The 12,138-nt window shown below is 63.4% G+C and overlaps 1 protein-coding gene across 1 annotated transcript; it reads right to left on the reverse strand.

The window, feature by feature from the left end:
• Positions 1-2,926: 2,926 nt before the first annotated feature.
• On the reverse strand, positions 2,927-9,908 carry LOC128933784 (glucagon receptor-like). The gene is made up of 15 exons (XM_054270870.1): positions 9,862-9,908; positions 9,134-9,280; positions 8,109-8,205; positions 7,733-7,840; positions 7,253-7,374; positions 7,069-7,175; positions 6,843-7,003; positions 5,582-5,737; positions 5,262-5,322; positions 4,729-4,798; positions 4,278-4,366; positions 3,640-3,778; positions 3,319-3,360; positions 3,088-3,184; positions 2,927-3,043 (listed from the first exon to the last, which is right to left on the reverse strand). Exons 2-14 carry the CDS (start codon positions 9,209-9,211, stop codon positions 3,113-3,115), a joined length of 1,302 nt encoding a protein of 433 aa, XP_054126845.1. The 5' UTR covers positions 9,212-9,280; positions 9,862-9,908; the 3' UTR covers positions 2,927-3,043; positions 3,088-3,112.
• Positions 9,909-12,138: the final 2,230 nt, after the last annotated feature.

Here is a 12,138-nt window from a genome sequence, read left to right on the forward strand (position 1 = left end):
TTTAGTGCTGGGAAAGAGTTCTGCCAGGGCATTTGTGGGTTGGCATTGCCAAGGACAGGCCTGTCCCTGGGAGTGGGTGAGGGTGCCAGGGACCTTGGTGTAGAGTGGTTTCCAATGACTCTGTGTTCCCATTTATTCCTGAATCCTCTGAGGGGGAAAAACACAACAATCAAAAGCTGAAGTCTATGAGTGATGACCTTGGTGAATCATGATAAGTCCCTTTGGGAAGAGGATGGAGCTGTGTGCTCCTTCTGCTATTTGGACATGGATCCCCATATAAAAACCCATCCAACTCCATCTTCTGATGAGCTGCCTGAGTCCCTTCAGGCAGGGGTGACAACGGGCCTGCCTGCAGTGCCTGTGCTTCCTGGCCCTCTCAGCTGTGCCCCCGTGTGTCACAGTGGCAGTGTCCCCCCCCCTGGGTGCTGCTTCCTGCCCGTGCTGACCTCCCACCCTCAGCATCTTGAGCAAACACCATGGAGCACACGGGCACCCAGTGCCAGCTGCAGGGTGAGGCTGCAGGAGCTTCACCCTGAGGAGTTGGGATGAGGGGAAGGGACCCCTGGAAACTCCCCAGAGGGCTGAGGCTGTGCTGGGAGCAGTGTTCAGGGTTTGTCCCTCATTCCCTGTCACTGGGGAGTTCCAAGGTCTCTCCCTAGCCTTGGTGCTGCCTTTGGCTGCAGTAATAGGGGGGTGTTAGTGCTGTTTCACTTGAATTCAAGGCAAACCCCCAAAATACTCCTGAGGGAAAAGCCCTGGCTCAGCAGTGCTCTCAGAATGGAGGACTGTGCAGAACAGTGGCTGGAAGGTGACTACAGGGATTTGAGGCTTGCTTTGCTAAGTCTGAGGCTGGAATCGAGGTTTGGGGGATTAACAGGATTTATCCAAGAGCTCAGAATGCATGGGAAAAGGTGGGAGATGTGGCAGTGTGTGTGTGAAGGAAAAGGCCCCAAACAGGTGCTGTAGGTGTAAAGGCTTCAGCAAGGGCTGTGAGAGCACCCAGGGCCCAGCAGGGAGGGGATCTTTGAGAGCAGAGCATCCCTGAGGAGGCAATTCCTTAACTGCAGGATGTCAAGCAGCATTCCTTGCAGCTTGGGTGGCTGTGCAGGCAGCAGCAGTCTGGTGCTACCCTAAGGTGAGCTGTCCATGGAAAAACAGCATTTGCTGATTTGGATAAACGAATAAAAGCTGAGAAGCCTGTGTGTGGATATCTCTGGAGGGAGCTGGGGAAGCCTGATTTGTCAGTGCAGGGCAATCAGGAATGCACACAGGGTTTGCAGCCATCTCTGCCAGGAGGCTGCAGCTCAGGGGACTGGGACTGCCTGAGCCCCGAGAGCCCAGCACTGCCTGCCTGGGGCATGGGGGAATCCGGTGGGAGCTGCTGGAGGGTGTCCAGAGAAGCCACTGAGATACTCCAAGCCAGGGCCTGGAGCTGGGCTCAGAGCTGCCCCCTCTGCTCACCTGGAGAGGAGAAGCTCCAGGGACACCTCAGAGCCCCTGCCAGGGCCTGAAGGGGCTCCAGGAGAGCTGCAGAGGGACTGGGGACAAGGGATGGAGGGACAGGACACAGGGAATGGCTCCCACTGCCAGAGGGCAGGGCTGGATGGGATATTGGGAATGAGGAATTGTTCCCTGTGAGGGTGGGCAGGCCCTGGCACAGGGTGCCCAGAGCAGCTGTGGCTGCCCCTGCATCCCTGGCAGTGCCCAAGGCCAGGCTGGGCAGGGCTGGGAGCAGCCTGGGACAGTGGGAGGTGTCCCTGCCATGGCAGGGGTGGCGCTGGATGGGCTTTAAGATTCTTTCCCGGATTCCATTCTGAGTTTCAGCTGTCTCTGCCCAGCAGCCCCTTCCCTCCCCTGCAGCACACAGCAGCAGCAGGCTCTGCTTGTTGAAAAATAAATATTTATTTACATCTCAAAAGAGAGTTAATGTGTAAATTGGTCTCGTGGGGTTCCATCGATCCAGGACTGTGACTCCACGCTGGTGCAGCCTCTTTGCTTTGTGTGCTCCAGGCAGCTCCTCCCTCAGGCACTGGGAGAGGCCCCTCGGGGCAGTGCAGGGCCTGGAGAACCTCCTGTGTCCATGGGCATCTCCTGGAGCTCCCAGCTGCTTCCTCCTGCCTGGAGGGGACTCGTGCATGGCAAAGGAAGGGATGTGGTGGGAACAGCTCTGGCAGTGTCTGTGCTGCTCCCATGGGCCAGAGCGAGGGGCTGGGGGTGTCTCCAGCTGCTCTGGGCTCCCTCAGGACAGGAGCAGCCCTGCTCAAACCACGCCTTGGCTGCTTCCCTTCCTCCTGGGCTTCCCAGGACCCACAGCCTGCTTGGCCAGAGGGGAGGATGCTCTGGCACCCCCATGGAAAGCAAACTGCCAGGATTTTAGCCTTTGGTTCCTGAGTTCCTGCCAGGCTGGCAATCCAGCTTTCCCCCCGCAGAGCAGGGGAGGCTGGGCGCTGATCCTGGCATGGGGGAGGTTGGGCTCTGCCCCAGTGAGCTGCTGCTCTCAAATCCTTCACTCCCAGGTGTTTTTGGGGCTCCATCCTTGGCTCTGCCCGTGGCAGGGGCACCAGGGGTTTGTGCAGCTGGAGGGCAGTGAGGATGGGATGGGAGCTGCTGCTCTGTCAGTGATGAGGGTGGGAGCAGGAGCAGCCCCTCGCTGTGCAGAGCTTCACAGGGTGGCTGGGGATGCCTGGTGAGATGGTCCTGGGCTGGGACACGGGGACAGGGACAGGCTGTGGTGTGGCCCAGGGTGTGGCAGCATCTCCCATTGCCCCTGCAGGGCCAGGCTGCCCCTGCCTGCTGTGGTCCCACAGGTGCCCAGGGGGGTGTGGGTGTCCCAGGGGTTCCCTGTGTGCGGGAGGTGTCCTGGGGAGGCTGCCAGGCAGGGGAGAAGCAGCAGGGCTGCCCACACAGTGATGCCTGACAAGTGTCACCTCCCCTCGGGTCACAGCAGGGATGTCCCTTCCAGCAGCTCCGGTGTGGCACAGCCAGACACCCGTGCCAGCCTGGCCATCCCGGGTGGGCACTGCCCAGCACAGCTCCCTGCAGCCTCCTGCCCTGCAGCCAGGCCCTGTGGCCATCGTGGCCAGCAGCCCCTCTGCCCTGGCTGGTCACCCCCTCACTGGGCACAGCAGAGCACTGGGTGGTCGAGCTTCCACAGCTGCCACTTCTTCTTCATCTCAGACTTCACCTGCCATGGAGGGGAGGGAGAAGGGGCTTATCCATGGCTGTGCCCTCCCTGCAGGCACAGGGTGGGGTGGGCAGGAGGTGCCAGGACAGGGACAAGGACAGGGACAGATACAAGGACAGGGCCAGGGATGTTACCTCCTTGTTGGCAAAGCAGTACAGCACAGCCACCAGGAAGCCCTGCAGGGAGAGCCAGCAGTGAGCCCCCTCCCTGCTGTCCCTCTCCTGGGGCTGGGATGGGCTTGGGCTCCCCCCAGGCCACTCCTGGGTGTTTTTAGGGCCAGGGTCCCCATGGCGGCACTGCCCAGAGAGCACAGGAGGCAGCAGCACGCCCTCAAGGGCAGAGGCAGTGCCACCATTCCCATGGAAGCACCACAGGAGAGCGAGCCCAGAGAGGGAGCCCCTGACCTCTGCTCCGTGGTGTGCTCAGAGCAAGGATTTGTTTCACTCCCCCCTCACCTGGAAGGAGTTGAGGAAGAGGGTGAAGAACACCTTGACATAGCGCAGGATGCCCGTGGTTTGCTCGTCCGTGGCGAAGATGAAAACGACCTCGTGGATCCCGAAGAGGGGGATGAGGGTCAGGGTGGCTTTGGCCAGCCTGGGGGACAGTAAAGGGACAGTAACAGCAAAACTCCCAGTTAATCCCAGGGCGGTCGTTGAAGGTGGTGGAGGAGAGGCCCGGGGAGGGGTGGTGTCGCAGACATCTTTTATGAAAAATCCTTTCCTTAGGATTTTTCCTCCTGAGAAGCTGAGAGGCCTCATGAACAAAATGTAAACATTGATTATCTGCTGCTGTGGAATGCAACAGGTGCATCTGTGATTGGCCCATGTTGGCTGTTTGTAATTAATGGCCAATCACAGCCCAGCTGGCTTGCACAGAGAGCCCGAGCCACAAACCTTAGTTATCATTCTTTGCTATTCTGTTCTTAGCCAGCCTTCTGATGAAATCCTTTCTTCTATTCTTTTAGTATAGTTTTAATGTAATATATAGCATAAAATAATAAATCAAGCCTTCTGAAACATGGAGTCAGATCCTCATCTCTTCCCTCATCCCAGAACCCCTGTGAACGCTGTGACAGGGTAGGGGTGTGGCCCACCTCAGCTTGTAGTCGGCGTAGCCCTTCTGGTTGGCCCGGAGCTTGGCCAGGATCACCTTGAGGATCCGCATGAAGATGAGCAGGTTGATCTGGGAGGGGGAGACAGGGCAGGGGCACACAGAGCCCAGCACTCCCGCCCTGGCTGTGACACCCAGCAGGAGATGGCACCCCCTGTGCTGCCGGGGCTGCTGCTGCCCTTCCTCCCCTCCTGCCATCCCAAAATCCCAGATAGGAAGCAGCAGAGCCACCCCCAGCCCCTTTCCCTGGGGTTCAGCACCCCAGCTTCCTTCATGAACCCAGAACCAGGGGTCAGCAAACTGCTGAACCCCTTGTGCATTTGGCTGGTCCTTGCAGGCCAGCTCTGCCTCCTGGCCTCTGCTGGAAGCTTCCCAGGCCCAGGGGCTGAGCTGCTGCTGTCCAAACAGACCCAGGGCTGGCAGCTGTTCCCTACCAGGGAGGCGAGCAGGATGGGGATGCGGATGATCCACCAGTAAGCCATGTTCTCATTCAGGGCCCAGCACCTGAGAGAGGGGAGGAGAGACAGCATCATCACCATGGGCTGGGGCAGCATCATCCAAGAGCTTTCCAACCCAGCCGGGGGCTCAGGGACCCTCAGCAGCCTCTGAGCATCCCAGCAAGACCCCCTTCCATCCATCCCTTCTTTCATCCATCCATGCATCCATGCATGCATGCATCCATGCATGCATGCATGCATGCATCCATCCATCCATCCATCCATCCATCCATCCCTCATCCATCCATCCATCCATCCATCCATCCATGTCCATCATCCATCCATCCCTCCATGCATCCATGCATCCCTCCATGCATCCATCCATCCATCATCCATCCATCCATCCATCCATCCATCCATCCATCCATCCTTCCATCCATCCATCCATCCATCCATCCATCCATCCCTCCATCCCTGTCCATCCATCCATCCATCCATCCCTCCATCCCTGTCCATCCATCCCCACTCACTCCGCATTCTCCTTCAGGTACTTGGCGGCCATCCAGGGCACCACGAACACCACGGGGGTCCCTGCAAGTCACACAGCAAACCCTGTAAAACCAAGCACCCTCCTGAGCTGAGAAACCACCCCCGTGCTGGGGGGACCCCGGGGTGGCAGAGCCCCCACCCCGCACCCTCCTGGGACCCTGGTGCCCCCGGGTGACACCGGGCACTGTCCCCATCCCCGTAGTGGCCCCGGGTGACACCGGGCACTGTCCCCATCCCAGCAGTGCCCCCAGGTGACACCGGGCACTGTCCCCTCCCCACAGCGTGCCCGGGGGGCTCCTACCCCAGCCCAGGTAGAGGTAGAGCCTGTAGTAATTCTTCTCGGAGAACACGGCCCCGATGAGCAGCTTGTAGAGGTAGACAGCTTCCACCAGGAACCAGTAGTGGTTGGCCAGGATGCAGTACTGCATCAGCACCTGCGCTGCACGGCACCCCAGCGCTGCCTGCCACGGGAGAGCCACCCCATGGTCACCACGGGCACCCCAGGAGCTCATCCACGGGGGGGTGGTGCTGCACAGGCACCCCAAGAACCCTGAGAGCCCCCCCATGGAGCCACAGGTACCTGAGAGCTCACCCAGAGGCTGCACAGGCACCCCCAGAGCTCACCCAGCAGGGCCACTGGTGGCACCAAGGGCTCATCCCTCAGGTGCCACACAGGCCCAGAGCTCACCCAGCAGGTGCACAGGTACCCCAAGACTTCACCTGCTGGGTCATGGGCAGCACAGGCACCCCAAAAGCGTGCCCACCGTGTGGATGGGCACCCCAGCGCCATGCACAGCACCCTAAGACCTCATCCATCACGTGCATGGCTGTCACCCTGATTTTTTAAGATTTTCTAAGCCTTCTGATGGTTACATTCTTGTAACGAACTTTCTGTTTACATTCTCACACACTTTCTGTAAATAACTCATTGCTTTGCATTATTTTATAGAAGAGAAATTTAATAAACTGTTGGTTTGTCCAGTGTCATTGGAGAGGTGGCACTTTCACCCTCCAACCCACTGGCACTTTTAGAAATCTATAAATGTTAGAGTCGGATAATAAACTTCCCTTTTCTTCACCTTGAGAGCAGCAGTGTGTGTGCTCGTGTTGTTTTGTGTCCTACACACGGGCAGCACTGGCACCCCCAGAGCTCACCCAGCGAGTGCACAGGTGCCCCAAGAGTTCACCTGCTGGGTCATGGGCAGCACAGGCAGCCCAAAAGCGTGTCCACTGTGTGCATAGGCACCCCAGGACCACACACAGCACCCCAAGACCTCATCCATCAGGGATATGGGCACCCCAGCACCACGCACAGGTACCCCAAGATTTAATCCATCAGGTGCATGGGCACCCCAGGACCACACACAGCACCCCAAGACCTCATCCATCAGGTGCATGGGCACCCCAGGACCATGCACAGGTACCCCAAGACCTCATCCATCAGGTGCACGGGCAGCACTGGCACCCCCAGAGCTCACCCAGCAGGGCTCTGAGGCTGCATGAGCACCAATCCCCCCAGCCCTGCCCGGGGCGAGGGTCCCACGCTGTCCCCAGCCCGGCACTCGCCTCGTGGCTCAGCAGAGCCTCCCAGTCCGCCACCTGCAGCAGCTCCACGCCCCAGCGCCGCTCCAGCAGCGCGTCCTTCACCATCACGGAGGTGGCGCGCAGCCCGAAGGAGGCGAACAGGTTGGCGTGGATGTAATTCCTGGTGCAGCGCAGGTTCCTGCGGGAGCGGCGTCAGGCGGGGCCGCCATGCGGGCAGGGAGCAGGGGCAGGGCCGGCTCCTACCTGCAGGCCGTGAGGATGAGCAGGGCGGAGATGAGGGTGAGCAGCGACAGCGAGTAGCCCACGGTGTAGAGCACCTTGAAGCTCACCATGAGCCGCCGGGCGCCTTCCTGCAGGGGAGCACAGCCCCAGGTGAGTGCGTGTCCACCCCGGCCAGGCTGCCCCGGCCATCCCAGCCGTGTCCCACCTCCTCAGCGGTGACCTCCAGCTCATCCTCGCACTGGGAATAGTCCCTCCAGGGCTGGCTGCCGTTCACTGTCACCCACTGGCCGTCGGTGCCACACCTGCGGCTCACCAGCCCGTGTTTCACTGCGGGCACCAAGCACAGGCACAGTGCCCCAGGCTCCCCAAGCACCGGCACAGTGCCCCAGGCTCCCCAGGCACAGGCACAGTGCCCCAGGCTCCCCAAGCCCCTCTCCGGGGATGAGGGAGCTGCCCTGCTCAGGGCCCTGCTCCAGGGCAGGCACGGGCAGAGCTGGCTCTGCTCGGAGCCCCGGTGTCCCCTCACCCCGGCTCTGCTCGGAGCCCCGGTGTCCCCTCACCCTGGCTCTGCTCATGGGTCCCCTGCCCCTGTCAGGGGAAAGGAGAGGAGCCCAGAGAACCTCTGCAGCCCCAGAAGGGCTCAGCCCCGGCTTCCAGCTCGGGGATGGCAGGAGGGCATCCTCACCTTTCTCAAACCAGGGCAGGTAGAAGGGGCAGGAGACGTTGACAGCGGTGCCGGGGCTCCCGTCGGGCCAGCAGGCGTACATGTCAAATGTCCTGTTACAGAACAGCCCTTCCGAGGACAGGGACAGGGACAGGGACAGCCAATGCTCAGACTGGTGGCACAGACACACCGAGCCCTGCTATCCCAGCACCCCTGAGGGGGCTGATGCCACCCTGAAATGGGCCCGTGTGCCCCACAGCAGCCTCAGCCCCCGGGACACCCAGCCCTGGGTCCCCATCTGACATGTGGAGCTCCTTGTCAGTCCCGTGGGTGACCGGAGCAGGGGACGCTGGAGAGGGACAAGCCAAGCCCTGGCTCTGTGCCCCCGAGCCGGTACCTGCCGGGTAGGGCTCGCTCGCCATCCTCCTCAGGCACTCGTCACGGTACCGCAGCCACTCCTCGAAGGTCTTCTCCAGCACCTTGGCCCCGCCGTGCTGCAAGCCCGGAGCTGGGTCAGAGCCTGCAGAGCCCCCGTGAAGCGCGGCCAGAGCCGGGGCCGGGATGGGGCCGGGATGGGGCTGGGCAGGAGCCGGGATGGAGCCGGCATGGAGCCGGGATGGGGCCGGCATGGAGCCGGCATGGAGCCGGGATGGGGCCGGGATGGAGCCGGCATGGAGCCGGGATGGGGCCGGGATGGGGCCGGGATGGAGCCGGCATGGAGCCGGGATGGGGCCGGCATGGAGCCGGCATGGAGCCGGGATGGGGCCGGCATGGAGCCGGGATGGGGCCGGGATGGGGCCGGGATGGAGCCGGGATGGGGCCGGGATGGGGCCGGCATGGAGCCGGGATGGAGCCGGGATGGGGCCGGGATGGAGCCGGCATGGAGCCGGGATGGGGCCGGGATGGGGCCGGGATGGAGCCGGCATGGAGCCGGGATGGGGCCGGCATGGAGCCGGGATGGGGCCGGGATGGGGCCGGGATGGAGCCGGGATGGGGCCGGGATGGGGCCGGCATGGGGCCGGCATGGAGCCGGGATGGAGCCGGGATGGGGCCGGGATGGAGCCGGCATGGAGCCGGGATGGGGCCGGGATGGGGCCGGGATGGAGCCGGCATGGAGCCGGGATGGGGCCGGCATGGAGCCGGCATGGAGCCGGGATGGGGCCGGCATGGAGCCGGGATGGGGCCGGGATGGGGCCGGGATGGAGCCGGGATGGGGCCGGCATGGGGCCGGCATGGAGCCGGGATGGGGCCGGGATGGGGCCGGGATGGGGCCGGCATGGAGCCGGGATGGGGCCGGGATGGGGCCGGGATGGGGCCGGCATGGAGCCGGGATGGAGCCGGGATGGGGCCGCGATGGGGCCGCCCCCGGGGTCAGAGCCCGGCAATGCCAACCCCGCTGCCCCGGCCCAGCCCGGCGCTCACCGGCACGGAGGAGAAGAGGCACAGCCAGGCGAGCTGGACGAGGCTCCGCAGGGATCCGGCTCCAGGCGTGTCCCCCATGGCCGCTCCCAGCCTGACCGGTGCTCCCAGGGCCGGGGCGCGTCTCAAACCGGGCCGGGAACCCCGATCCTGGGGAGAGATGGAGGAACGGGGGCGGCTCGGCTCTGCCGCCACCCACACCCGGTGGGGGCAGAGATTTGCTCCCCAAGCCAGCGGAGGAGAAGGTCCTGGCCATGTCCTGGGATCCAAAACCTCGGGGTGCGCCAGGCAGAGCAGCCGGGGTGTAAATGGATCTCACGTCTGGATGAGCCTGCTCAGCTTCCAGTCCCGAGGGGAGCAAACGGCACCGTGACAGCGGTGACACCCCAGTGCCACCGCAGTGCCACCCCTGGGTGAGCGGGGAAGGGCTACAGGGACAGGGGGCAGCAAGACCTCTCTGGGCCCGCACCCCCGGCCGGGCTGGGACCCCCATTCCCGCTGTGCCCCAGCACGTCCCGCCCGGTCCCGCCGGCCCAGACCCCTCGCAGCCCGGCCGGGGCTCGGGGCAGGAGCGGCTCCGCCACCCCCGGGGCTCCCAATCGCTCCCAGCCCGATCCCAGCCCGGCCCCCCTCAGCTCAGACCTCCCGGTTCGTCCCCACGAGGGTCCCCAGCCGGTCCCGCTCGGTGCCTGCGGGGTCCCGGGGCTCCGCCGCTCCCTCTGCCCGCTTACCCGGCTCCGCGGGACCGGCAGTCCCGGTGTCCCGCTGCTCCCGGTGCTCCCGGCAGCCTCGGCAGTGCCGCTGTTTCTGGCAGCCCCCGTGTTCCCGCTGTTCCCGTTGTTACAGGTATTCCCGGTGTCCCCGGTGTCCCGCTGTTCCCGCTGTTCCCGGTGTCCCGCTGTCCCCGGTGTCCCGCTGTTCCCGCTGTTCCCGCTGTCACGGGCAGCCCCGGCTCCGCGAGGTGAACGCGGCGGTGACCGAGCGGCGTCTGCGGCGGAGCCGCCTCCTGCGAGCGCCGTGCCCCGACGGGAGGGGGCTCTGGGGGGGCTCCGGGGGGAGCTCGGGGGCGGCACCGCCTCCCGGGGCTGCGGGGGCCCGGCGGGAATCGGGGGGTCCCGGCGCCGCCGCCCCCACGGCCGCGGAGCTGCAGCACGGAGCCCCCCGGGAATCGCACGGGGATGGGGGCACAGCCCTGCCGGGGTCCCTGATGAGTCACACGGGGATGGGGAACCAGGTCCAGGTCCAGCCCCTTCGGGAGTCCCTGCTGGAATCACACGGGGACAGGGATGGGGAACAGGTCCAGCCCCACTGAGGGTCCCCAGCTGCATCACCCGGGGACAGGGATGGGGGCCCAGCCCTCAAACCGCGGGGCACAGGGAGCGGATCAAGGATCCAGCCCCCTTCAGTCTCCGCAGAGCCCCCGTCCCTCCATCACACAGCCCCGGGGCACGTCCTTCCCCTGCCCGGCTCGGTGTCCCCCTGGCTGTCCCCTGTGCAGGCAGGGGGGGTGTGGGGACCTCCCCCCTGGGGACCAGAAGATCCTGGGGACAGGAGTGGATCCAGCAGAGGGCACAGCCTGTGACATCCATGCGCCCTGTCACCCAGCCAGGGGAGCCCCAAGGGCAGGACAAGCCATGGGACAAGCCTGGTGCCCTGGTCCTGCTGCTCCCCAGCCCGTGCTAGTGGGAGGGAGGGCTCTGTGCTGGGGAAGGTGATTTCACCACCAGGGGAGCAGGAGATCCCCCTGAGGCCCCCAAATCACCAGTGCAGCCCTTCCAGGCTCCCTGTCCCTCCCAGTGCAGCTGTGCTCCCTCCTGCAATGCTGGTGCCCACCCTGCCCTGCAGCAGCGGGGATCATTCCCCAAGCTGGCTGCGTGCACCAGAAATCACATTGGTTTTGCAAAATAAGATGTTTGTCTGAAAGCTGCTGCAGTGGAGCAGCCACAGGAGCCAGGGGGATGAGGAGTCACAGCTGTGGCTGCAGCCATGCGAGAGGTGCCTGCTTTTCCAAGTGACAAACAACGCCCTGGGGAGCAGCCCAGGGAGAGGATTTGATGTTTGGGGAGAAAATGAGCCCTCAGGTGCCTCCCCCAGCATGAACCAACACCAGGTGTCTGCTCATTGACAGATCATGAACTTTGGACAAGGCATGGAGGGACAGGACACAGGGAATGGCTCCCACTGCCAGAGAGCAGGGCTGGATGGGATATTGGGAATGAGGAATTGTTCCCTGTGAGGGTGGGCAGGCCCTGGCACAGGGTGCCCAGAGCAGCTGTGGCTGCCCCTGCATCCCTGGCAGTGCCCAAGGCCAGGCTGGGCAGGGCTGGGAGCAGCCTGGGACAGTGGGAGGTGTCCCTGCCATGGCAGGGGTGGCACTGGATGGGCTTTAAGGTCCCTTCAACCCAAACCATTCCAGGATTCCACGATGCCACAGCCCTGGGGCACTCATGGGAGATGATTCCAGCCAGGTCCCCCTTCCCAGACTGACACTGCACACCTGCACCCCACAGATGTCCCTGTGTGAGCCCATCCAAAGGCAGCAGGAGCAGGGCTGGGCTCATCCCACAAGGATGCTGGATTTGGGGGGAGCCCAGGGCTGCAGCACTGGATGCCATTCCCTAGAGAGGAATCCCAAACTCTGGATGTTACTGCCCTGCTGAGGTCCATCTGGATGGGATTATCTGCCATGTCCCTGGAATGGGGACATGAGGGATGAGCTGCTCCTCTCCATATGGATGCACTCCAGGTGGGTCTCCATATGGATGCATCCAGGTGGGTCTCCATAGCTGCTCCTCTCCATATGGATGCATCCAGGTGGGTCTCCATAGCTGTTCCTCTCCATATGGATGCATCCAGGTGGGACTCCATGCTGTTCCTCTCCATATGGATGCATTCAGGTGGGTCTCCATATGGATGCACCCAGGTGGGTCTCCATAGCTGTTCCTCTCCATATGGATGCATCCAGGTTGGTCTCCATAGTGACTGCAGCACTCCAGGCTCTGCCAGGG

The sequence above is a fragment of the Melozone crissalis genome, unplaced genomic scaffold (genome assembly GCF_028551555.1).
Source record: "Melozone crissalis strain CALT ecotype California unplaced genomic scaffold, PUWL_Pcris_2 ptg000012l_1, whole genome shotgun sequence".
NCBI classification, from domain to species: Eukaryota; Metazoa; Chordata; class Aves; order Passeriformes; family Passerellidae; genus Melozone; species Melozone crissalis.

Coding starts and splice junctions, on each gene's coding strand:
- LOC128933784 (XM_054270870.1), bottom strand. CDS start 9,211: ATGGGGGACACGCCTGGAGCCGGATCCCTGCGGAGCCTCGTCCAGCTC. Junction 8,206..9,133: donor GCCTCTTCTCCTCCGTGCCG/GTGAGCGCCGGG, acceptor CCGGGCTTGCAG/CACGGCGGGGCCAAGGTGCT. Junction 7,004..7,068: donor CTCATCCTCACGGCCTGCAG/GTAGGAGCCGGC, acceptor CCGCTCCCGCAG/GAACCTGCGCTGCACCAGGA.